The 26,135-nt window shown below is 49.0% G+C and overlaps 1 protein-coding gene and 1 long non-coding RNA gene across 5 annotated transcripts in view; one reads left to right on the top strand and one right to left on the bottom strand.

The window, feature by feature from the left end:
* Positions 1-4,334: 4,334 nt before the first annotated feature.
* ARL4C (ARF like GTPase 4C) lies at positions 4,335-5,846 on the top strand. The gene has a single exon (XM_031604520.2). It carries the CDS (start codon positions 4,490-4,492, stop codon positions 5,066-5,068), a length of 579 nt encoding a protein of 192 aa, XP_031460380.1. The 5' UTR covers positions 4,335-4,489; the 3' UTR covers positions 5,069-5,846.
* Positions 5,847-6,210: 364 nt separating this feature from the next.
* The window catches only part of LOC116236034 (uncharacterized), a 39,592-nt gene continuing 19,667 nt past the window's right edge, over positions 6,211-26,135 (bottom strand). Inside the window, exons 2-5 of one of the 4 annotated variants that reach the window (XR_016468497.1) lie at positions 17,555-17,691; positions 10,624-11,056; positions 10,089-10,214; positions 6,211-7,056 (exon numbers count right to left, since the gene is read on the bottom strand). This is a non-coding gene — a long non-coding RNA (uncharacterized LOC116236034). Of the gene's footprint in view, positions 7,057-10,088; positions 10,215-10,623; positions 11,057-14,490; positions 14,745-17,554; positions 17,692-26,135 lie in introns of those variants that run through there. The other 3 variants (XR_016468498.1, XR_016468499.1, XR_004168472.2) reach the window with 3 other exon arrangements.

Here is a 26,135-nt window from a genome sequence, read left to right as displayed (position 1 = left end):
CAGTCCTTTGGGTCTAACCAACCATGACAGGGGTGGCTGCATGGGTGAACAGACCCCCAGCATGGGTCTCTGCCTCCATAAGGGCCCCTATGGCTTTGGGGATTCACCAGGGCCTGACAGTGGTTTGAGAAACTGCTGCTGGGCTCAGGCTTCCCTCCTTTCCTGTAAAATGGGGTAGATATGCTTTCTGGACCTGGCAGGTCCTCCAGAAGCCAGAGGTGCTCAGAAATGAAGGATCAGCTAATTACTCTCGCTAGAAATATCCCTGTCGCTCTTCCCAGATAATTAGTCCTGCTATAAGTGTCCCTGACACCCTGCTGAGGGCAGTGGGCAACTAATGTGGAGTCCTTGATGCAGCAGCTAAAACCAGAGACAGCTGAATCCTCAACCCCCACACAATACCTCTGTGTTTAAAGGAAGACATCCTACTTTTCTCACCTTTCACACATCAGATGTTATTCCCTGCAGCTCAGGCATCCAAGCAGGCAGGACAGCCAAATCACACCTTAGATGTATGCAGAAAACACAGGCGCTGCTCTGCTTGATCCAGCATGAGTCTGGTCCCAGCTTCCCCCCCCCCCCCCAGCTGCAGCAGTACTTATCATGCAAAAATGACGTCTGTCACCTCAGCAAATCGCAGGAACAAAAGCACAGAGTGCACTTCTTTTGTCTTTGCTTGCTCAAGTCAGGCAAATGTTTTGTTCCTCCTGCAGAAATTCAGGATTGGAGGAAAAGTGACAGGCACGGCTAAGGCTGTGATGCAAGCACAGCACAAAAAAAAGTCATCTTTGGTGAAAATCCCATCCTAACCTGTCAGAAAGCATTTGTGCTCACCTGCCTTTGCTTCAGCCTGCAAGGCTGTACTTAATATGTGTGAGTTTGCAGGGGAAATTTCTGGGCAGGCTCATGCTGAGGAGACTCCTTTTATCCAGCAAACAGGTAAGCTGTTGCATTCTGCTTCAGGATGTTGAGAAGGCTCTTTGCAAAGCTTTGTAGTTGAGAATTCATGGCAAAAAAATAAAATAAAATAACGACACAGCAAAGACTGTAACACATACTTGCCCTGCTCTTGCATTCCTCCAAAGGGCTCCACTCCTAACTGCTTATAGGGGCATGAGGCATGGCTGGGGGGGTTTTGTGCTGCCTTGCTAAGCAGTTTTCACATGAACTCCTTTGAAATGATATATTTTTAAATTTCCTGAAGGTTAGGCTTTAATATTGGCTTTAAGCCAGTTCTTGGAGGACTTTGCTTGGCCTCAAGAGAGGCATCTGAGGTCATTACATGGAGCTGAGCTGCTGAGCTGCAGATGAACGGATTATTTCTCATTCCTGTATTAGGAGCACTTGTGGATTCAGACGTTCCTCCATTATCATGCTGCTTTTATCCATGCCTCCCTCCAACCCTCCACTCATCCCCAGGACTGTGCTTCTGAGCCACAAGGCCTCCTTGGCCCCAAACATTTGCACAGGGTTGAACTCATATTTAGTCCTTAATGAACCTGTGTTACCTGGCCTCATTATCCAGGTTGGGCTGCTGCTGAGCCTCGATAGGTCCTTAGGAAGGAAAGGAGTGTGGATATAAACAGAAAGGCACAAGAAAAGGTTGCTGAACAGAACTGGTGCAGGTACATCATCCCCAGAAAGCCTCCTAAGGGCTGTCAGTGCTCACTAACAGGGATGAGACTTCCTACAACACATTCTTCATCTGGGAGAGCCGCAGCTCTGGCAGAGCTCACTCTAGGATCACTGAAAGGAGGTGGGAGTTCCCCCTAAGTCGGTTGGAGATGCCTTGTCTCACCATGAGCCGTTTGAGGGGTGGCTGCTGCAGTTCTGGCTCTCAGCGCATTCTTCAAGCAGTTCCCACAGCCCAAGCATTAGTCACAGGGATGCTATTAATTAGCTTCGGAGAGGCAACCCCCAAGAACGGGGGAAATTGTAATTACAGTCCTTGCCTGTTAACTTTGTTTGGGCTGGTGTCTCTGCTTTAAAAACAGAAACAAAAGGGAGCAGACTGAGACAGCTGATGCTACTAAGAAGAAATGGGCAGAGGAGTCTGAGAGGAGCTGGCATGGGCTAGGAGTTGCAACCCTCTCTACAAACCAATCTCCCCCCAAAGTCACTGGATTTGCCAGTGAACGTGTGCAAAAACTGCTGCTGCAAGATTTTGCTTTGCCTGAGCGATAAAGGGCTAACCGGTTGCAAATCAGGAGTCACCATCACGGATGTTCTGTGCCTGCACAGTGGCAGCATCCCTGTGTTGTCCATGGGCATGCTGCTGGTGGGTATGTGCAGTCTCCGTCCCTTTGTGTTCCACCATTTATTTAAAAAAAAAAAAAAAAAAAAAAAAGAATGAAAGAAAGAAAGAAAAAGGAAAAAAGATACATTGAAGCCCAAGATTAGCTGGGGGAAGGGAGATGGGTTGGTGGGGCTGGGAAGAAATAATTGCCATGTCTGAAAGCAGTTACTATGGCAGCAACAACCTTCTTGCTGCTGGAGCGAAATGTTGGGGACCAGCAAGTGCTGCCTTTGTCAGATGCTCTCAGGCACACATTTAGATGCTAATGCTGCCTTTAACCTTGGCTGCATAACCTTGGGCGAGGGGGAGTGTGGGGGGAGGAGGGGGGAAGGAAAGTAGAGGAGGGGAGAGCTCGTGGAAAAGATGGGTTTCCTCTCCCTAAATTTGCCACTGAATTGACTTGGCATATTCCCCTCACCGCGATTAACGCTGTTATGCCTGCACTTAATATTCAGCAGAGGTTTTAACAGCTTATTTATGGATAGCTGGCATTAGCTGCAGCATAATTCACCACTGCAATGCTCCTGTTTATCTCTGTCCCCTTGGGATCATTTGATATAAGGCCATTTTTTAGAACATCCCCTAGGTTTGATCAGGCTGTCTATCTAATCTCGACTTTATTTATAACTCGCAATCAATGCTGGGGTGAAAATAGGAGGGGCACCTTTCCCTTCCACTTCAGAAAGAGATTTTGGTGGCCTCTTTCAAAAAGGAAGCCTTTCAACTGGAGGCTCAAAGCCATCTTCAGCAGCAGGGATGAAAGAGGAGGAAGGGAGGGGAGGCTCTGACTTTTGCATGAGAGGTGATGGGAGGGAAGAGGGCTTCCAAGTGCTCCAAGTTCTTTACAGAGAGAGTGGTGAGGTGTTGGAACAGCTGCCCAGAGAGGTTGTGGATGCCTCATCCCTGGAGGTGTTCAGGTTGGATGGGGCCCTGGGCAGCCTGGTCTAGTATTAAATGTGGAGGTTGTGGCCCTGCATGTGGCAGGGGGGATGGAGATTCATGATCCTTGAGGTCCTTGCCAATCCTGGGCACTCTGTGCTCAGAAAGAGCAGTGCTGCAGTGGCACAGCTGCCCATGGAGGTGGTGGAATCATCATTCCTGGAGGGATTCCATAACAGTGGGGATGCAGCACTGAAGGACATGGGCAGTGGGCACGGTTGGGCGGGTTGGGGTTGGACTGGATGATCTGAGAGGTCTTTTCCAACCCCTTTATGATCCTATGGTTCTCTGATCTTCCAGCCAGCCCTGTGCCTGTGCCCTGCCTTCTGAGTGGTGATGCTGTGCTGTGTGAAGAAGCAGCGTTCCTCCTGTGCTCACGGAGCTTCCCGTGCTTCTCACATCGTCACCACGTGGTGTTTTCCACAAAAAAAAACCTGCACCCGCTGTCACAGCAAGCTGCCTGTATTTTTAATGACTGCACGTGTTAGCAGGTAGTCTTATCTCCCCGTAAAGCAGCAAACGCGCATCCGTAGAATGAAATATGAAGATGAGAAACGATGCCACTCCATCCCGACAATCCCCACTGCATGCTGCACGGGAAGAGCATCTTAAATTAAAAGCGATATCTGTCTCCTGCAGTGTACTTCTTCCTCGGGGGCTTTCTGGTTAAGCTGTCAGATGTGGTGGATTGCCATTTTACCAACGCTCTGAAGGAGGAGGTGGATAACAACACAAGAGCAGCTCCGCCGCTGTTTTTTGGGATTGGGAGCGATAGCAAAAACCAACTGCCAGAGCGAGGAGCGGGGCAGAGCGTGGGAAGCAAAACACGGAGAGAGGGCGTTTATAAAGCACAAAAAGCGAGAGGTCTCGGAGCTGAGGTGGCTGCGCGGTGCGGATCGCTGGCTCTGGGAGGTCAACGAGATGGCAGCACCTCAGCATCCGCCCTTCCCCAGCCGGCGCTCTGGGGCTGCCCCGGGACCGTGCGTGAGGGGCGTGCCGCCATGAGGCGGCGGGAAGGCGGGAAGGAGGAGGAGGAGGAGGAGGAGGAGGGAAGTGGCGGCGGCGGCGGCGCGGTCCCTCCTCCCGGGCGGGGCGGCCGGCAGTCCCCGAGCCCCGGCGCGGCGTGGGAGCGTGCTGCCCGCCGCTCCGCCAGGGGCCGAGCCGGGCCGGGACGAACCGAGCCGAGGCGGGCTGGGCCGGGCCCGGCGCGGGGATGGGTGCGGGGCTGTGAGGGCGGCGGAGCCGGGGGCGGCCATGGGGAACATCTCCTCCAACATCTCCGCCTTTCAGTCCCTGCACATCGTCATGCTGGGCCTGGATTCGGCTGGGAAGACCACGGTGCTCTACCGGCTGAAGTTCAACGAGTTCGTCAACACGGTGCCCACCATCGGCTTCAACACGGAGAAGATCCGTCTGAGCAACGGCACGGCCAAGGGCATCAGCTGCCACTTCTGGGACGTGGGCGGCCAGGAGAAGCTGCGCCCGCTCTGGAAGTCCTACAGCCGCTGCACCGACGGCATCATCTACGTGGTGGACTCGGTGGACGTGGACCGGCTGGAAGAAGCCAAGACGGAGCTTCACAAGGTGACCAAGTTCGCCGAGAACCAGGGCACGCCGCTGCTGGTCATCGCCAACAAGCAGGACCTGCCCAAGTCGCTGCCCGTGGCCGAGATCGAGAAGCAGCTGGCGCTGCACGAGCTGACCCCTTCCACCACCTACCACATCCAGCCGGCCTGCGCCATCATCGGCGAGGGGCTGACCGAGGGCATGGACAAGCTCTACGAGATGATCCTCAAGCGGAGGAAGTCCCTCAAGCAGAAGAAGAAGCGGTAGAAGCCTGCAGATGTGCGGACGGCTGGGAGAGCAAACAAAGGAACGGAGGAGGAGAGAGAGAACCAAAGCGATCCTTTTTTTTTGTTGGTTGATGGGTTTGTTTTTTGTTTTTTTTTTCCTTCCCTTTTATTCCGGTGTGTGTGTGTGTGGTTTATTTTTTATTTTTTTTATTTTTTTGTCCCTTTCCGATTGAAACGACTACAATAGCGGTGATAACAATGCCACTCCTGCAAGCCAAGCCCTGATCCTGACTGCAGGATCTCCTCCTCCTGCTCTCCCCTTTGCCCGCCGCCCTATCCCCGGCCATAGGGCAGCATGGAGCAGGGGTAGGGCACTGCTCCCAAACCCCTGAGCCCCATGGCCGGGCTGGAGATGCTCTGAGCGGGGTGAGACGCCGCGGGCGGCCGAGAGCCCACGGAGCTGGGGCAGCCCCCCAGCTCTCCTCCGTGTCTGGGGGTCTGACTGTTGCTGGGGGGCAAAGCTAGGGGTGAACAGGGCAGGACCCTGTGCAAGTGGATTTGAGAGAGGCCAGACGTGAGGCTAAAGCTGTGCAAGGTCAGCCGGCGGAGGCTTGGAGCAGCGCAGCCTGGGGGAGACGACCGAGGGATGAAAAGAGACCACTGGGACAGAACCCCAGCATGGGGACAGAACCCTGCGAAGGGGATGAAACCCTCTGAAGGGGGCAGAATGTGGCCAAAAGGACAAAAAGAAGGACAGAGCCTGGCCAAGGGGACAGAACCTGGCCAAGAGGACAAAAAAAAACCCTCCAAAAGGACAACCCAAACCCTCTGCAGGCTGGTGTTTTAGGAAGCAGATGAAGAGGACAGACAGCTTTCATGCAATGCCGCAGCAGCTGGAGGTGCATATCAGCTGGTGACTGGTGCTGAGCTTTAAGCTGTTTGCTTAAAAAAGAAAAAGAAAAAGGGGGGGGGGGGGAAGCAGCACGGGGTCCAGGAGCCCCCGTTTTCTAAAGCTTAGTTGTGGCATCTCTTGCAGCAAAGCCACAGCAGGTCTTTATCGTGCCCAGGCAAAGGCATGCTCCAAGGTGCTAATTTGCTGCGATCGGGGTGATCCAAAATACGGATTACTTTGGAAAAGGAGAAAAAAAAAAAAAAAAAAAAAAAAGCTTTGTACACCATCGTGTGGACTGGTCACCGTGCTGCTCTGCGACTGGGGGGGGAGCTTGGGGTGGGGGGTCTGTGGCAGCAGAAGGCAGGACGGGCAGCTGCCAGCACTGCACGGTGCGATGGGCAGAGCTTGCCCAGTCCTGCCAGAAGGTTGCAAAATCCAGCAGGAAAAGGGACTCGGCAGCGCCGGGAAAATGTAAAGAGTTGGGAGAGGGGGGTGGGAAGCATGGGGCAGAGGGGAGGTTATTTTTTTATCAAGATTTAAACCCACTGAAAGCAGAGAGCCCCCAGTTGCCAGCAGGTCCGTTCCTGGTTTCCTGGAGGGCTGAGTGCTCGGGGCAGGGGCAGGCCCCGTGGTTTCCTTCTGCAGGTGGAGGTTTGGTAGCAGGGTGGGAGCGCTCCAGCCTGGAACCATCTCCCTGCAGGACAAAGGCAGGGGCCCCGCTTCCCGCGCTTCCCACTGAAAGAATGGGGGAGGCCCAGGCAGCCCTCAGGCCTGAACGTGTTGAATTTTGAGCCGCAGTTGGGCAGGATTTTGCAGTGGTTTTACTGTTGGAAAACCCTCCCCAAAGCAGCCAAGGAAACCACCGAGCAGACAAAGAAAAAATGCCCTCAGGTTTCAGGGAGTTGATTCTCCCCTCGCAGCGATGAGCGGATGAGCACGGTACCTTTCACAGCATTTTGTTGGAAAAGCAAACGCTGCAGCCGGGCAGTGTGTCCCTTCTTTTGCAGGATTTGAGTCCCTACGAGTCCTGACTTGTGCGTTGAACGAGTGGGCTGGTCCCATCCCTTCAGGAGGCTCTGTTCCTGCTTCCTTGGGTTTGCTTTGCTTAGTCTTCACCTCGAACACTTTGGTACTTGCTGTTGGGAGAGAAAACAGTATTTATTTTTTGATGCCATGGAAGCCAAATGCTTTAACCTTCATTGGTGAAGTAGAGAACTCATTTTTCCCACCGTCTCAAAAGCGAGCAGGTTTTAAACTGAGCAAGTGCAGGTGTTAGTTGTGTGCTTTGCCTCCTCGCTGGCGAGAGGTGGATCTTGGTTCTGCAGACACCAGCATTGAAATTATGGGGTGTGTGTCTGCAGAGCTTGGTCCTTCCGAGGGACTGCGCTCTGCTGAGCAACCCCATTGAGAAGCATCTGCCTTCCAGCTGGGCTTTAGGCACTGCTTACCTTACAGTGCATGCCTAAAGGCTCAGGACCTGAAGGCTCAGGTGGGATGCTGTCATGGTGCCATTCCCACCAATGCTGCTTTTTGCAATAATTAAAATCCCTTCTCCAATTAGATGCTAATGGCTTCTGTGGCATTTCCCTAACGTTTCACAACTGTGTGCTGATTTTCCTGGATGACAATGAGCATTGCCTAAGGTGGGCTGGAAGAGGTGCTTCAACAAAACAACAGTTGAAGGAAACTGCCTGTGTTGTTGTTCTGAGCCTTTTGCCTGGTTGTGTGTCTTCTCTGATTACGTTTGAATGACCCTTCTTTTTTTTTTTTAGCAGATGTTTTGGGGGGTACCGCTGTGGTTTTGTGGGGTACCTTGCCGTGTTCCCAACAGTGTCTGAAATCCCACTGCCCATGTCTCAGCCCTGCCGCTCACCACCAGTCTCTGTCCCTCCTGTCTTTCCTCTTTTTCTAAAAGATGCAGACATAATGCTGTGAACTGAAATAAATTATTTATACAATGAAAGGGCCTGATAAAAAAAACAAACAAACAAACAAAAAAACCGTTTTCCTCTGCTTCTTTCTCTTTACTAGTGCTGTATTTTACAGTTGCTTCCCTGTGCATGTGGCTGCTGCCTCCCCTGGCTGTGATGTTTGATGGATGTGGCCATAGCTTTTCTAAGTGATGTGCAGTGCAGTGGCGGAGCCGGGCCTGTAGGAGTTAAAGCACCAGGACAGGATGCTGCTGCTCCGGGGTGGCTGCTGTCACAGGAAACATGGGTGACATTTCAGAGATGAGAGCCAGAGCGGGTGGTAACTGATTTTTTACATTTTCGGTTTTTAATGATGACACTGCATCTGGTGAGGAAACGAGTCGAACTGGTGGTGGTTCTATTTGATGGGCTCAGAGCACTTGGAGAGGTTTGCTCTGGATTCATCTCTGCTGCCCACGTGGCTTCCAGCCATGTGTGGTGTCTGAGTGCCAGGACACGATGTCTGCTTTGCAGGATCAGGCCCATGGCAGGGGGTTTCCTCCTGCTCTGACAGGGAACCATCCCTGAGCCTGGCTCTGAGGCACAGACTGTGGAACAGCTGGAAAGCTGGAGGTTTGGAGAGGCTGTGGCTTTGTGTGTTACTGTGTCGTCAGACCTGCCCTCAGGGCTGCAAGCAGAGGGCTGTGTCCTCTTGCTAGCAAACCTCCTTGTGCCTTGAACTGCAAGGGCAGACATCCTCCTGCAAGCCACAGCCACTTCTGGTTGGAGAGCGCTTTTACCAGCAGGGTATTGGTATGTTTGGGCCAGCTGTCATGAAACTGTTTCACAGGGAGCAATCTGACCTTGCTGTGCCCTGGAGCTGGCCATGATTTATGCTACCACATCATCTCCCTGAGCTCAGGCGAAACCGAGCAGTGCTGAGCTGGGATCCCCAGCCCGAAGCGTTGGGACCCTCGTGGTGTGTAGAGCCCAGAACACCAGGCAGTGTCAGGGATGATATCCCTGCGTGGAGAAAACTGTGTACAACACCAGCTGCACCAGATCTCTGCCAACACTAAGCAGGTAAGAGAGACCTGCAACCTTTACCATTTGAAGTGCAAGAAACTGTAGAGGATATTGCATCTTTGGGGCTTTGCTCAAACAGAAGCTCCCAAGAGCCCTGCAGCCCATCTTCTGTAGTTCTGCCTGTGCCTGCCTTCTGACTGAACAGATCCTCTCCCCAATTTGCTTTGTTAAGCTAAATCCCTCTGCTTTATTTCAAATGGGATTTGTTCCCAAGCAAGTATCTTTAAAGGGATCATCTTGGTTAAAGTAATTCCTAGAGCACAGAATCCCTGACGCGCAGTGCAAAGCAGAGAGCTATTTCTTTGCACAGCACCAGGTGCTTTTGCTCAAGATTTGGGCAGCATGTGGATGACTATCTCTTTAAAATAGGCTACAAACTGTTGTGTTTGCTTGTTCTCATTCATTTTCAATGAGAATTACCCTCAAATCACGTGCACTTTTTGTCTGAGCAGAAGTCTGCTGGTGTGAGTCAGGTCTGCAGGACACAAAGCACTTCACAGAAGGGTGTCTCCTGGTAAGCTGCTTGCAAAGCACTTCAGGATGAGGAGTTTGTGATGAGATCTGGGGCTCCTGACTCTTGCCTAACCCTGGTCACATTCCTTCAGATGCCCCAGACCTCTTTTTCACATGTGTAAGAGGGTTGCTAGCATTTTTCATACTCCTAAGGTTACAGAATGAAATCAGTGGTGTTGGCATGCTTAGATCCCCATCTTAAAGATGCTGAATTCACAGGATTAGCTCTCATACATTGGGAAAAGGGTTTGAGTGGTGCTAGGTTCAGTGGGAGATTGCTGCAGTTACTCCTGCTTGCACTGCACGTGGCAGAGCTACTTCAGTGCCTCCGTTCAGCCTCAGCATCTCCATGCCACGCTGACTTCGTGAGCACTGGCTCTCTGAAACCCTTCAGCCATACGCTCCAAGTTATGACTGCAAGAGGGCAGTTAATAACCCGTTTTAGAGCCATGGCTGCCCTGCAACTGCAGGGACAGGGGTCACCTCCAAGTGCTATGTGTCAAAGAGGATGGCACGGAGGCTCCTGTTACCAGCACAGTGCTATACTAGCTGTGCCCTGGCCACATCTGCAGGGCTGGAGGAGCCGAGGGATCCAGATTTCCTCCACACCCCTTCATGAGCCCAAATTTGCTCCCAGCAGCTGCAGTCCCCCCTCCAACCTTTTCTGCTGTGCCAGCCCCATTGGTGCAACTGCTCCTGTCCCATTCCGCATCTCTGGCTCGTGACACTGAATGCAACATTCCCAATTTGTGTTTGGCTGGGTGATCCGTGCTTGTTCAGCTCTGCTGTGGGTTTGAGAGAGCACAGAGGTGAAAAAAACAGTGTGGCAACGGGAAATGCGAACACAGGGCAATTGTTGGGCTGGCTAATGTTTAAACAGCTCTTGGAAAGCCCCCTCCCTTGCTGCTTGCCCTCTCTACCCCTTTTAACAAGGGGACCCTTTCAACTCTTTGGCAGCTTCCCCATCCTCCAGCTTCTGCTGCCCATTTCAAATCTCCAAAGGCAGGAGGAGGAGGAATAGCGGTGCTGTGACTTTAAAATGCTTGCTTGCCCACTACGTCCTCCCACGATGGACCATGCTTTTTCCCAGCCAGCCTTCCAAATCACCTTACTTAGAAAGAGGAATTTGTTAGAGCATGGTCAGTGCCCAGATAACAATGGGTTGTGGGGAAAACTGGAAAAATAATAACCCACCCTCACACCATTCTTGTCATGTGCACTCGTTGCTCCCCATCCAGCCCTTGTAGCTAGTGACTGCAGGAGAAATGACCTTCACAGTGCAGCTGCACAGGTCAGTTTCCAGCACATGGCCAAGAGGTCGCATCTGGTGGTCTCAGAGAGATGGAGATCTTGCTGACGTTCTCCTTGCAAACCTCAGCACAAGGAAGAAGATGAGAGGAGAGGAGGGGCTGTCTCCTGGGGTTGTTGCATTTCTTGTGAGATTTCCAGCAGCCTCAGAGCATCTCAGACTAGGAATGGGGCAAGGGTGGGTTAACCCCATCCCTTTCCATTGTTGCTGCAGCTTCTGGCACAGAACCCATCTGTCTTCCCTCTCAGACCAGCCTCTCTTAAGGTGCTGCCCATCTTCTTTTCATCACAAGGGTGTGATGGAAAGAGTAAGTCCAGGCTGGAAAGGGATGAAATATTTCCATGATGACTCACCTCCACACGGCCACAAAACCTCATACAGGACAAATAACTCATCTGGGGCCCCTTCCTCCCTCCCCCTCCCTGTAAAACTCAATTAGAGCAAAGAAGGTAGAGGAGAAAAACTGTTTTACTGAACCTTAGCATCAGCATTTCTTTTCAGCTTCTCTGCTTTGTGTCTGTAATAATTGCTAGGGTGTAATGGGTGAAAACTGGAGCTTGATTGCAGAGAGGGAGATGCTGATGTGACAATGTGTTTGAAGGGAGCAGTGGAGCATGAGGCCATAAACCTGTCAGGAGGTCACCGAAGGGGCTGCTCTGAGGAATGAGAGCTCTGCTGGAGGTTTATCACTGTGGTCCGAAGGTTTGTAACCTCTGGGGATGCTCTGAGCTGGGCAGAACAGAGCCTTACTGGCTCATTTTATGCTAAAAGTTGCTTAGCCCTGGATAAAGGATAGCCTGGGAGAAGGCCTGGGGGCAAGGAGAAACGTCATAGAATCACAGAAACATTTAGGTTGAAAACGACCCCCAAGGTCACCAAGTCCATACCTGACACTACCCAGTCCACCACCAACCCATGGCCCTCAGCGCCACATCCAAAATGTTTGCATCTGTAATGGAAGTCCTTGCAAACCATATGGTGCTCCTCCTTCCTCCCTGTCCAAAAACAAACGTGCTTCCATCTTTTCCATGCCATGGCCTTTTTCTGGCTGAGTATCCAGGAGTCTCCGGTATGGCAATCTCAGGAAACTCTCAGGAATGGAAATTGCAGTAGAAGAAATCCAATCCCTTTACCCCCCTGCTCCCCATCCCCTGTCCTGATAGAGCTTCTTTTATCATGAAATATGCAGAAAATTGTTGGGTTCTAATGATCTGAACTCCTTCAGTCAAGACAGGACTCAGCTTGCAAAGAATGTGAATAATTTATGTGTAGATAATAATGAGAGAGCGCATGAGGAGAAAGGAGTTTGTCTTTCATTCTCCTCAGTGCTGTTCCTGAGGTGATGTTGTACTCAAATAGCAGTTCCTGATTATCCCAGCTAGTCTGACTTGTGTGGGGACCTTCCTTGGATGTAGTACTTGTAGTAAGCAGAGCCTCCTTTTCTGCTTTAATGCAGTCCGCTGTGGATGCAATTGCTAACTGGGGGGGAATACTTTTCACCTCCAATTAACCGTAGATCTGTGTTCCCTGGCATCCTTGCATACCCTGTTTTCCCTATAGGCAAGTCTCCAGAACCAGTGTAGAAATGCACTTTCCAGTCCAAACCCAAACCTTGCAAATGCAGTGAGTCATTCCAAGAAACTCACTGTGCTGGCATAAGCCAGAAGCGCTGACATGTTTTTTTGAGGAGTCCTAGCAAGGGTAAATACATAGCTTGTGAAAAAAAAAGGGCCATTTCAATAGGTTTAATGTATGAAATATCAGGAGATGAATTCTTCACTTCATCCACAGGTTGGTTTTAATTCCCTTGTTCCAACTTTGCTGTCAGTTGGATCGTTTGAAACAAAACAAAACAAAACACAAGGCCACAAGGCTTTTTCTCCTCCTAGTCCTCAACATCTGGCCTTAGCAGAGGTTTGCTCAGATCGGGTTGGGTGGGAGTGAGGCTGATGTACTGCTCCTGCTTCAGATTTCCCCTTAAGGCAGTCTCAGATGAGTGGCAAAAGCATCTAAGACTCTTAAGGGTTAAGTCTTAACTCATTGAAGGAGGGTGGAAAGGGTCTCACGCTGGTTGCCTTGACTTCTGCCCTAGGTGTAGGATAGACACTGCAGCAGGACTATGCAGGATAAACATGGACAACATGCTCATGGATAATGTGCCTTTAATTACTATTAATTACTTAATTGTGCTCTCCATGGCTCTGCTTAAGACAACCACATTAATTGCTCATGAACAAGCTCTGGACGCATGTAAGCTATAATGGAGGCAGAAGATCATTTAAATCCCATCCCTTGCAAGTCTGACCTCAAGGCTCTCCCTTTTGTCCACCTCTTGACTAGCCAAAGCTGATGGAGCTTCTGCTGAAATGCTCCAGGGTTTCTCATTTTCCAGTTTTTGAGTGGACCTGATGGTGCAAGGTCTCGCTTTGGGGCAGCAGAGCAACAGGACAGCCAAGAGGAGCTGGGAGGTGTTTAATTCCATTCACAAGGGTTGTTGCACCAACATGGTTGGACTAGATGATCTCAGAGGTCTTTTCCAAACCTAACAATGCTATGATTCTGTGATCCAAAATAGAGGCATGTCTGAATCAGTCTGATGGTTCTCCTACCCCAATAAATTTTGCTCTATTAAAAGAAAACAAAGGTAGAAACAATCTGGGAAAGCTGACAGTTTCCATCCCAGCCTTTCTCCCCTGCTCCTCTCTCTTCTCACCACCTCTGTATCTGCACAATGGGCAGGAGGGAGGTGAAGATCTGGCAGGGGATGTGTGTGTGTGTGTGTGTGTGTGTGCCACACTTGTTGCACAGCCGGTATGCAGACACAATGCTCAGTAGATGGTATTCTGCTAATATTGACTTAAACACCCCCTATTACAAACAAAGCTCCTTCCTAGGAAAATACATGGCTGGGAGAGGGAGAGGTGGGCCTCCCTGAGCTTACCTCTGCTCCAAAAGCACATCAGGCAGTAATTAATCTCTTGAGGGTATGTGCTGATATATAATTATGCGTAGTGAAAAGGTCTAGCAATGCAGTTTGCAATCAATTATCACAGTGTATCAGTCACGTAGACCGGATCATCTCACAACCTGGCTGCCAGTGATTTCAAATCCGAATATTGAAGGTAATCTAAATTTAAGGTAAAATCTAAATCTTGTAATGTAATTTCCAGCGTTTCAAGTGCTTTCATGCTCCGTTCCTGTTTTAACACCTCCAGCAAGATCCTCTCCTGTAAAGCTCTGAAGGTTGATTCACGGAACAAAAACTTCCCAGAAGTACTCTGGGTACAATGCAATGCTGACGCAGGGTGCTGTGTTCTCTGGGCAGTGCAGAGAATTCATATATCCTTGGCCATGAGGAACTGATGTGACTCTGCATGAATCCACCATCCTGTGCAGCAATCCCTGCTTTCACAGCAGTCTGCTGCTTCCCTCCTCATATGAGTGATTCCAGCTCATCTACATTATTGCCACTCTAGGTTGTTCTATTGGGAACTTGGTGATATTTGATGGGTAAGCAAAAGCCCTGCATTTTGGGGGAGCTTTTCCCCAAAAGGCCCCACCTCTGTGTGACATCAGAAGGAAAGAGGAACTGAGATTGCAGATGAAAAGAAGCTGGAGCTTAGCATTAAATGAAAGCAACCCAAAAATGTAACCCGTGAGTTTTGTGCCAGTCTCTGGATTTTGAAACAGCCTGGCTCGTTGGATTTATTTCTATTTTTTATTTCTATTTTTATTTTTAAATGTGAGCATTTAAAGAAGCCCCTTCCGCCTGCACACTCTTGGAGCAGTCACAGCGTTATCTTTACAGAAATATTGAACCTCTTAGCTGTTTTGCAAGCTGTCCATCTGTGCCCACGTGTTGTGTAGAGATGTGGCATCCCAGCACTCTGCAAGCGTCTGCATCCCTTTGGATGTGGCAAGTTGCTTCTGGTCCCTGGCACAAAGCGTTCCTGCAGTCAGCGTGGATTAGGCCGTCTGGCTGGAGGATGTGGGAGGCTGTAAATCTCTGGGAGATTAATTCTGCCTGTTAGGATTGACTTTTAACAGTCATTTCTGCAAAAGTTGCATGTGAAAGCTTTCCTCATGTCATACGTGAGTAACGAAGTCATATGGAGAAAATAGAGGAAGGCTGCAGTGACCAGAGCCTTGAGGGCTGAGGTTTTCCACCCACAGCAAAACAAAATCTCAGCACTCATAAAGCTCAAGTCTGCTCCCTATTCTGAATCACCTTGCTTCCAAATGCAGAAATGCATCACAGGACTGTGCCTATAATAAGTAACTGTGGCTGTCCATAGGATGGGAAGGAGAGCCAGGAAACTCCAAAAAAGCCAAGTTAATACTGGAGAATCAGACATCACAGCTGGAGGTAAATTGTTCTCCTTTTCCAAGAAAAAAAGGAGTCCAAGCCCTCAGATGTCCTTAAAACAGAGGGTAAGAGGTTGGTTGGAAATCCATCTTAGAAGTGGGTCTGGTAACAGACTGCTCTTTTTTTTTTTTTTTTTTCTAAAGACATCAGACATCAGCTTGATGTTGGTAAAAGAAGAGTAATTTGACGTGAGCTATGAAGTGCCCCAGCATTCATGGACATGTTCAGGTCTGATGACTGGGAGCTCAAACTCCAGCCAGCACTGTTGCCTGGATGATTCCTCAGTTAATGAGCCTTAACACATGGTCATGGCTCTTCGATTCCAGTGTCAAGAGGAGTCCAAGGCCTCCCATAGCAGGAACAACTCACTGCTTGGAGCAGAGGGGTAGCCCAGCCTCCTCTCACAGCCCTGCTCATGAGCCTGATTCCACTGCTCAGGTCTTCCCTTGATGGCAAGGCTTTGGGCACCATCCCTGGCAGGCCTCATTCCCTGTAAGCTGGAGAGTGAGCATCCTCATTGAATGCCCATGCTGCATGGCTGTGTGCAGGGTTGTGGTTATGTGTGGCTTGTTCTGAGGAGCCACTGCCCTATTGGGAAAGGTGGAAGGAGGCTTCTGCCCAGGCTAGAGCTGCCAACACATATTAATGAGCACAGCCCATCAGCGCTTTGGGACAAACTCCAGCCCCCTATTATCTGCTGCCTGAGGGCTGTGTAGATGCAGGAATCATGACTCTGGTGGGAAATCAAAGGTCTCTGCCTGATAGCCTTGGCTCACACTTCGTATGGTGTGATCCCCACATTCAGCAACCCCTCTGCCTCTTCAGCTCCTAAACTGGGACTGGAAGAGGAAAGAGAAGGCCTGGCTAGGCATCAAAACAAAGATAACTGTCTTGGTTGCAGGGAAATGCCCTCTCCCTATCCTTAGCACATGGTCCAGCCCCGGGGGGGGTACAGCTCTAAATATAGATAGGTTTTCAAGGTGTGCAAGAGACGGCTGGACGGGAGCAGTAGCATCTTCTTAGGGCAGAGAGAAACCGCTGGGTCTTTCTCTACCCTGTGCACCATTTGCTCTCACACTCCCTGGAGACCCGCTGCATCCTCCAGCAACTTGGCCTTATCCCAGGACAAGTTCTTGGGGCACAGAAAGCATGGGGCTGGGTTCCAGCATCATTGAGCTCATCTGGACTGGCTCAGGGAAAGAGAAAGCCCTTCCTGCCAGCCTGCACCCCTCCCCAGAGGAATGCAAGCTATGCAGGGACCGGGGGTCACTGAAATCAGGTGCAGCAAAGCAAGTAAAAGGGAAAGAAAATGTCAATAAATCAGGTTGTTGGAAAAGGAGGAGGGCACAAGTGTGCAGAGCTGCTGGAGGATGGTGCAACACAGCCTTCCCAGAGGGAAGTGGCACAGGAGCATTAACCTGGGCAGAGGTTGTCTCTCAGCCTTGTCTACTTCCAACTAGACAAAGTCAGTGCATTCAAAGACCTTAACATCTTTTTCATATTCCAGAGCACAGAAAAAAAAAAGAAGTTACAAATACATAGAAAAATACATAGAAATCATTTTTTAAACTGGTTTTTTTTTTTTTTTCTGTTTAGACAGGAAACCTCCCCCAGGCTTGAATCTGCGTTGTGCAAGCATTCATTCCTGCAGCTCCAGTTCTGTGTGTAAGCCTACAAAACTGTGGCTTAGGGGAGACAGATGGACATCTTGACGACTCATCTGGTCAGATTGACCTGCTCTCCCCCTTTCTTGAGCCCTCCAGGTGAAAACATGAATTCAGATGCATGTTTTTGTGACAGAAAAATAGGCAGCTATACTTGATTATCCAGAATAGGCCCTTGGTGAAGTGAAATACATGTCGGTCTACATCCATTCTGTGTAAGCAGGCAGAGCTATAATAAACCCACAGCAGATGCTGTGGGTCTCATCCCACCTGGTATGGTCAGAGCTGATGTACTCAGGATGCTACTGATACGATTCCAATCTCCATAGCAAAATGCTAAGAACCCAGCTCCAGTGCAAACTGAGAAACAAAATGTTAGCCAGCTCAACTGTGGAGAAACAGATGGAAAATGCAACCCTAGGTGCCTCCAAAAATAAAGGCTGAAATATATAGACTCATGGCTCTTAGCTTCATCTCTTAAGATGCAAGGCTTGTGCAGCGTGGTTTAAAGGGTATCACAGCCAATCCAGCAACCCCACTCCAAGAAACCTTTGAACCCTTTGGCCAATCACCCTTAGCTTTGGCAGAGGAGTTGAAATCTTGCTGACACAAAGCGCCTACAAGCTTTGTGAAAATAGGTGACTCGCCTGAGAAGAAAGAAAGCCACTATAAATATCCTGAGTGAGGGAAGAACTCATCACTCACTCAGCTCATAACATACCTAGGAGAATGCTGTTATAAAAACCCCTGCCACAAAGACGGCTCCAAGCATGAATCACTCCTTACCAGATAACAACAATTCCGACTGCGGTGGCAAAATCCATGAGGACCCGGAGAGCCTTTGTGTGTCTGCAGGACCTTTGGTTGGGAAGGGGGCATCCATCCCTTTGGGAAGCATCTCCGGGGGACAGAGGGCTTTCTGTCTGAAAAGAGATAACATCTCCCTTTGAGGCAGCTGACCTTACTCACAAGGGCTTCTACTTGTAAAAGCCTGAAGAGTAGCACCTCCTTAAGCCTACCTGCCTTCGATAGCCTCAAGGGAAATGGCTTTAGGATGTGTGAAATGGAAGAGAGAGGAATGGATATCACAAATGTGCTGAGCTTTGCCTCTGAGCTTTTGCAAGAGGTTAAACAAAACACCCTGAGCACTGTGAGCACTTTGCATGTGATAATCCAGCGGACCAAAGAAGTGAACATTTTATACCACTTTATGGTGAATACAGTGAAATTAACCAAGGTATGCCAATTTGGACAAGAGAAAAATGATGGCTAAAAACCCAAGTGTCAAAGTTGTGGGGGTGAAACTATCTGCCAGTTTTCCACTATCTGGGGTCCCAGAGGGGCCGGGCACTGAATGCTGAGATAAAGCAGATGCCAAGAATAACCTAAATGCTCTAGATAACCCCTGCCATGGGGTATGGCACACATCCATCCATCACTGAATTGAAGCCACAGAGCCTGTCAGGGCCTGCCTTGAGTTTTCACATGCTGTGCAACAACCCTGCCTTAAGGATCCCAGGGCTGCTAAGGTTTTTGAATGTGTCACAGGACAACGTATGGCAGGGTGACCAGGTCTGAGACTGTTGACTTGTGCTGGAGGGCTCTGTTGAAGTGACTGAGTTCAACCTGGAGGCAATCACAGCAAGCTTTGGGTGAAACAGATTCAGACCAGCAATGCACATGGGAAAAGTGCCAAGGGAAGGAGCTGGCAGTGACAAAGCTGATTGCAGCATAGTGGGTCACCAGTGCTGTGTAAGGCCATGGGGAGGTGTCCATACCTCCACCAGTCCTCCAGGGCCTGTGATCAGGAGTGTGATACACACTGAACCTCCAAAGCCCTGCTTTTAAAAGCTGTGAGGTCATACATAGGCTGTGGGGAGGGGGGTTCTTATGAATTTGTGGAATTCACATCTCACAAGAAAAAAAACATGGGTCACAAAAAGCTCAGTGGCTTATTTTCAGTCTCTCCTCATCCACACCTCAAGCAATGGTGCCAGGTCTTTTATTGTAGGTAGAACTGATATTGAGGGATTTTCTGGGCCTTCTCTGGTATTCAGCTCCTCCTTATTCTCTTATCTTTTCTCTCACTTCTCCAAAATCCTTTGAGTGCTGTCTTCAAGGCATCTCTAAAGTATGAGCCCACATTCACTAAAAGGTCAAAGTGTACCCCAGCATAATCTTAGTAGCTAATGGCTACAGCCAAAGCAGAATGCCTGCATCTCCCTTCCCCAGGAATTCCTGAGGGCAGAGCCCTGGGAAAGGAGAGCAGCTCTGATAACACAGGATGGAAAGGGACAAAATGGATCAGAAGCATATTTTCTTGGTGTGTGCTCTTTCTCGTCTCTGAGAGGCATTTCTTGCACACATGTTGCACAACAGACACCCACAGCACAGCTCAGGAGCCTAAGCCAGCCAGCTCTGTCTCAGTCATCACACTTTTTTGCCAAAAGCAACAGCTTCCAGCACTGGAAGATCAAATTTGGTCGTCCTTCTAAATCAGCTTGACAGCATTCAGTTTTAAGCAGTTCACAAGTTAGCATTTTAGACGCATTTTCAAATGTCATCCCTCATCACTCAGTACTCAGATGGTGGACTTCTCAGAGCCTGGCCCTGAAAACCTTGTGAGATCCCAGCATCCTGCTCCACCAGTAAGTTCCAGTACTGCAGTGTTATGTCCAGGCACTCTGCACGACGCAGACATCGGCTTGACATTTTGAGACACTTTTGTCTTGCTAACAACACAGCATCTAATTTTCTCTCTTAGATTAGTCATTCTTCCCAAATTTCCTTCTTTTGTATAGGGATTCCCTGTGTTTCCTTCTATGGGCTTAATTCTCTCTTCACTGTAAGTGCTTGGAAGTAATTGTGCTGTCAGAGAGATTCGGTCATGTGTTTGGCTGTTTTTATTCTTCCTGCCACAGCATCTTGAGAATTGATTTTCCAGAATAACCTGTGGAGGTGAGGAAGGGAAAGAAATACCTTATTATTGGACAGAAGTCTTTGGAAGCTACAGTTAGAAGGAAATTCATATCAGAACAGGGCCTTCAATGCTGCATCAGGCATTCCCATTTAGGAGTGGTGCCAAAGGTGCTGATCCAATGTGGGAACAGTGGGGTAGGTTCAGCCATTGTGAAGAGCCCCAGAAATTGCTCTTGCTGTCTGTGCACTCGGCTCTGCAGCCCAGAAAAATGGAAAAAATCAAGTCTCTGCAAAAACAGATTTGTTTGGAAAATGATGATCAAAATATTTCCAGGCTCAGCTCATTCTTTTTGATTGCAGTGCTGTTTGGCTGGCTGCAGGATCAGGTTCCCTCTTGCTTCTTCTTAAGACAACCACAGCTACTGGCATGCTGTGTGTTGTAGACCCGGAACCCTCCATCCATGGCTGTTCTGCACGCAAGTACATGCACATGCTGGCTCAGAAAGCACGAGCAATGCAATTTAGGAAACCTTGCCCTAAGTCAGCCTGCTTCTGACAGAGCTGTGCAAAGGTGACCAAGCTTTGCCAGCTTCTTTTCCCTTCCTCCTACCACCCCATACCCAGTGCTGGCACGAGCTGGCATTTATCTGGGCCAGCAAGCCCCGACACTTCAGCTGTGTCAGCCATCCTGCAGCTCACACCATGGTGCCACAGCGATTGCTCTGCACCTGGTGGTAATTACACAGCATGCAAGTCTGAACTAGAGCATCTTTCCGAATTAGCTGCGTGGATGCTCGCAGCGTCGAACCAAAATGCAAGAAGGCTTTTTCTTCACGGCATTAAACTAAAAACAGAACTTGTATTTATTCCTAAATGAGAACATCCCGTTTAATCTAGTCTAGCACATCTGGATCAGTTGCTATGCAGGTAAGAAGAAATAGACAGAAAACAGGCAGGTGGAATTTCTTTGGACCAGAACAGTGCTTTCAGAGTATCACTGATGCTACACGTTATTTGAAGATAATTTGGCAGACACATCTGAAGGTCTGAGTGTGCCTTAAACACACCAAGCTTTCCAAATGTTTTATTTTTTCCCCATAGTTGGCAGTTCTGGGGCCTTTGGGTAATCTAAGTCTTCTCTGTACAACCAGGAAGTTTAACAAGGAATATTTTGTCCTCAGGATCCATGCCTAGTTGTCACTGTGCAGATGTGTGCAATCACCTTGGGGCTCTTGGTTTGCTATTGCCCTTCAAGTCCATCAGAGTTACAAGAAGTGGTAGCACTTCCAGCACTGAGAGCAAACTGAGGGTGAGCAAGGTTCCCCGAGTGCCACTCATGGGGGCTTCCACCTCCTTCTCAGAGTCTGAGCAGTGGATTTGGTTCCCAGATTTTTGGCAGAAGACAGAAATATAATGGGAATTATTTTGCTTCACATACTCCGCAGCTGTCTGGGTGCCTCCATAACTCACCTCCTTATCCCTAATACTTCCAATGAATGTACCCTGTCTTCCCTGGTTTATCAGCACCATTGACACTGCCAGAGGTGGTGGCACGTTCTGCTCCACTGGCAGCCCCTTTCTAGATCACATTCTCATCTCTCAGTGAACAGCTGCTCCCTTGCCAGCAATCACGTCAATGAGCATGAATTTCTCCTCTGACTCTCCGTCCTCACACACATGACACATCAGAATCAGGTCCGAGCTTGTGCCAGCTTCAGTTTGGCTTCTGAAAGTGAAGCAAGCAGCTGTCATCATCTCCCTCTGCTTCAGGCACAGTGTGAGTCCTGCACAACACCGTGGTGCAAACTCTCAGAGGTGACATTGCTGCACAGTGGACCCCAAGTGGACCAGGGAGAGCGGAGGAGTGTAAGTGTGACCCTTCAGCTCTGATAAAACCACATTTGCACAGTTATGATTCCTGAGCCCTCAAGACTGGTTTGACTTGGCTCCATCTCGTGGCTTTGTGCTGGACTCCAGAGGGTGTGCCTGTGACTGGGAGCTGAATGGTGAGTCTGGCTGGAAGACATCCAAGGGGTAACCCTGTCTTATCCCTGTGTGTAAATGCCTAAGTAAAGTCAGTAAAGCTCAGCCACAACTCATTCTGAGATGCACTGGATGCATTTGAACATAGCCACCAACACCTTGCTTGCTTTTTGTTGCCTCTTGCCCTCTTTCTGGAGATCCAACCAACTTTCCTAGAGCATTTTCCCTCAAGCTGGCATCATGAAGGGCTCACAGTGAATGAATATCCTGGAATCATAGAACCATTGAATATTATAAGTTGGAAGGGATGCATGAAGATCATCAAGTCCACATGGGACCACCCAATAATTAGACCGTCCTCCATCCATCAGGTCCATCCCTCCTTTTGGGGCTGATCCAAAAGTGTTCTGGAGCCAGGCTGTGCTCAGCACTGGGCCCTTACGTGCACACAGACAGACATGCACACTCACACTGCAGCATATCTTGCTGGCATAATACAGACCAAGTGAGATGTCTGGCCCATTCAACCTTCTTTGGCCTCTTCCCTATCGGTGCAGCATTTTAACCATTACACAGCCTTGCTGTTGACTTTGCTAGCCTTTATTCACAGTCTGGATAGATTCTATCCATTATGAATTACAGGGCTCTAATTGGCTCAAGAGCCAAGCATGCACCTCCCCCTGTAATTTAGCTTTAATTAATGATCATTTATTATTAACTGTAATCGGCTGGGCTTAAGCTTAATGTCAGCTGGTTATTACCCAGAGAGCAGCACGGATTGTTTTCATCTCCTTTATTACCCATTTCAATATTTCCCCCTCCCCTGTTGACAGATGCACACAAAATGTCTATGTCAGCATAAATGATCACCTTTAAGGAACAATGGGTCTTTCAAAGCAGCTGAAGTCAGACTACATTCTTCCTGTGCCTCTGGGTCAGCAACCTAGGCAGAGTGGACCAAGCAAAAAGCCCCTCTATTGCTACAGGAGCTACACACTTTCAGTTGTTTTTTGTTGTTGTTGTTTTTGCTGATGCACAAAATCTGTAATTGAGAGTGGATATCAGCAAGGAGTAATTCTGAAAGAATTGGGACATTTTCATATTTTCTATTTTCCATTTGCTCCTTGCTAGCTTTAAGGAAGGAAAGAAAAAAGAAAAAAAAAAAAAGAAAGAAAAGGGAAAATAAACCTTTCCTCCCTCCCTCTTCCCTTTTATCACATTTCTACCCCAAAATAGCAGCAGTGAAAGTCTGGCAAAACAAACCCCGCAAAGCAGCAGTGCGACTACTTGGGAGGGGCCTTAAAAATAGAGGAAAAACAAAAATGTTTTGCCTCCAGTTTGTGCCCACTGTCCATTCTGCAAAACCACTCTACAAACTCCACTGGGAGTTCTCCAGCAAAGCCCAAGGCTTCAAAAGCCAATGTGACCATGTGCCAAACTATTTCACCTGGCCCTTTTTGAACATCCCTGCAAGACAGAGCACGTTGAGAGCTTTCCTTTCAGATCCATGCGAGTGATGTGGCTCTGAAGTGTCCACAGCTGCCATGCGGAGCCAGGCTTTGCTTTCCTCTCTCTTCACTCCTCTCGTAGCTGCTCCTCTTGGACTTTCAGAGGATGTCAAGAAGAAAGCAATCATGGCAAAGACAAGAGGAATAATAGAGCCATAAAATCACAGAATCACTCAGGTTGGAAAAGACCTTAAAGATCATAGAGTCCAACCACGACCTAACCATACTACCCAAACTAACAGCCCTCCACTAAATCATGTCCCTGAGCACCACATCCGTAGTAGGGCAGTTTTCTCTTTCTTCTGAGGCAGAAGACCTCTTTAAGAAAGGTGAGGAACTGCTCAGAGGAACAGGAAAATCCCCTAGGAGATGCAATGGCTGACTGCCAGGTCAAAGCTGGGAGGAACAACTCCAGTTTCATTTCTTCCCTGTCCCTGGGAAATATTTCAATTCATTATTGAAATACCTCAGCAATCTTGAACACGGCAGCTCTCACCCCATTCAGTACTTTTTTCTCTTTGCTCTGTTCCGGGTCAGCTTGCAGATCTGTTCTGCCTGAAGCTCTGAGATTGCAAAGCTGGCTTCTGTTTTTGATGAGCGAAAAAGTCAACACTTGGAATTTGCGGTATCAGAAGGCCCACTTTGCTCCCAGCCACGTACTGCTTGTCTCTGGATCAGTGCTGAATCTTCACATCACACAATGGCAACGCAACACTTGCATCCAAGCATTCAGACTGCAGATCTCGAACTCAGGCCGAAGCAGACTGATATCGATAGCAGTCTGGCTCTATTTCAGCCACTTCTCATATAATCCCAATCCAAATCAGCATGACACAAAAATGTTCTTCTGACCACCAGGCAGGCTCTGATCTTGAGGCACAGGAGCTTGGGATGGGATGAACATTGGGGTGGTTGGAGAAACCTCCCTCCAAATGCCTTGTTAAACACATCCTCTCTGCAAGCCTGCTTATTGTCAATCTTCAGACCACTAAGAAGCTTTGCACAGGAGACACAGACTTCTTCTGAAGGGATGTGGTTATACAGTTGCAGTATGACCTGCACAGACTGGTATTTCTTTGTTGTCTTTCCCAGACCCTGGGAATCAGAGCCCACAGATTCTCACTAAGCACAGTGAAATAGACATGCAGTAGCAAGCTTGGTCCCAGAGGACTGCCCTCATACACAGCATGGCAAATTGTCTCCTCCTGACCACAGTGTGAGAGCTGCCCTGGTGCAATTAGCCTGCATGAGTGCATCATCCACCCAGGCACTCTTCCCCCAGACTTCAGTTGGTTTAATCACTCTAAGTTAGTGTCAATTCAAATCAACTCTCCAAAGGTGCCTGCTTAGAGTGGCCCTTGACAAACATAAAAGCTGAAACTGTTTTTAAGTTGTCTATCAGCTCCCTGAGGCTTAACAAAAACACGGTAAACATGTCAACAAAACACTTTAAAAGATGTTTTCCTAACTTGCCCTCTACCCAGACCCAGTGGCTTTCAAGGCAGGGAACAAATTCCCAAGCCCTCAAGATTGGAAAATCCAACCCAAAGAAGAAACACCTGGCACCCATTGAGCTTGGCTCCTGTGTCAGGAGTGCAATGGAGAGCATGGCAGAGCAATACCATAGCTGCTGCCATCCCCGAGGACCAAGATTTCTCTCTTCACGTTGTCATTCACACCTTTGTGCTTCTGGACAAAGCCAGCTGGGGTCACACCAGTTTATTCTGGGATATCTTGGAGACTTCAGGTTGGATTTGCTTCGTTGCAGGCAGTGTGCACACCTGGCTGATGCAGGGGCAAGGCTCGGGAAGGAACAGCATGCTGATAAGGAAAGCTTTCTGAAATATTTTCTAGCAGTCACTAATAAAGTAAGGCTGATGTTTCACTATATCTGGAAAGAAAACTCAAGAGCAAAATAGACTCTTTTCTTCCCTGCTGTCTCCCTAAATTCCTCCAGAGTTGAAGCTGTAACAGCCATGATCTGCAGCTTCCCCAGGTATAAATCAATCAGATTTCAGCCATCCTTAAGCCAGAATCTAAAAATAAGCTCTGTATGGCCACGTGTGTGACCCAGAAACAAGCAGCAGAGCAGGGTTTGGATCACAGCTTTTAGATCCTGGCTTTCTTCCTGCCACCAGCCCTTGTCACCAGCTGATAACCAGAATCACAGGGACTGATGTGGCACTGTTTTCCAGTGCCCTGAGCTGATATTGGGTCCTGCATATAACAGATGGCTGGATTGGATATAGGCATGTTCTCGGTTCATTTAAAGTACTCCTGGCTGTTGCTTTGTCCAGGTACTCTCCTGGCAAGAATGGACTGCCCTTGACAATTCTCTTGCAAAGCCTAGGCTGCAGCTGCAAGCAGGCTTTTGAAATCCTCTTTGCATGGAGGGGAAGACGCATGTGGCCATGGAGAGGGAAATACCTGCTGAGCACTGACAGCACATGGCCCTTGTTGCATGCTCCAAAAACGGGCTGCTGGAAAGTGTGATGGGGACAAAGGGGGTGATGATACAGGATCTCTCTGTTGCACTTCAACCTGGGCAAAACATCACTTGAAGCAGCAGTTTGTGCATTCCCATTTTCCCTATTTTAGGGGAGATGGAACTGTGGCCTGTATGTTCTCCCCTGAAGCAAGTACAGACAATCCATTGCCAAGCTGGGAGGTGATGGAGGTGCAAGAAGGGCAGTTCTGAGGCTGCTGGGGCAATGGCACCAAAGGTGCCTGGGGAATCTGCATCACTGGGAAGCAATTGTGTGGAGCTGGAAATGTGTCTCAGAGCACTGCCTTGCTGTCTGCATAACCTTCTTCCCACGCTTCTTGGAAAAGAGCATGCCTGAGGTGTGATTTCTCACATCATCTGAGCCTGAAGAAGGAAATGGTGTGACTGGAAGGGGTGGCATTCACAAGTGCTGCAGTGCAGCAAGGGACTGGTGCATGGACTGAGCATGAAA

This window comes from Phasianus colchicus, chromosome 7, assembly GCF_987193195.1.
Source record: "Phasianus colchicus chromosome 7, bPhaCol1.hap1.1, whole genome shotgun sequence".
Lineage (NCBI taxonomy): Eukaryota > Metazoa > Chordata > Aves > Galliformes > Phasianidae > Phasianus > Phasianus colchicus.
Note: the sequence above shows the minus strand (reverse complement) of the source record. Positions and strands in the feature narration are given on the sequence as shown.

What these genes read in the sequence shown, in the direction of transcription:
- ARL4C (XM_031604520.2), top strand. Translation starts at nt 4,490, where the DNA reads ATGGGGAACATCTCCTCCAACATCTCCGCCTTTCAGTCCCTGCACATC.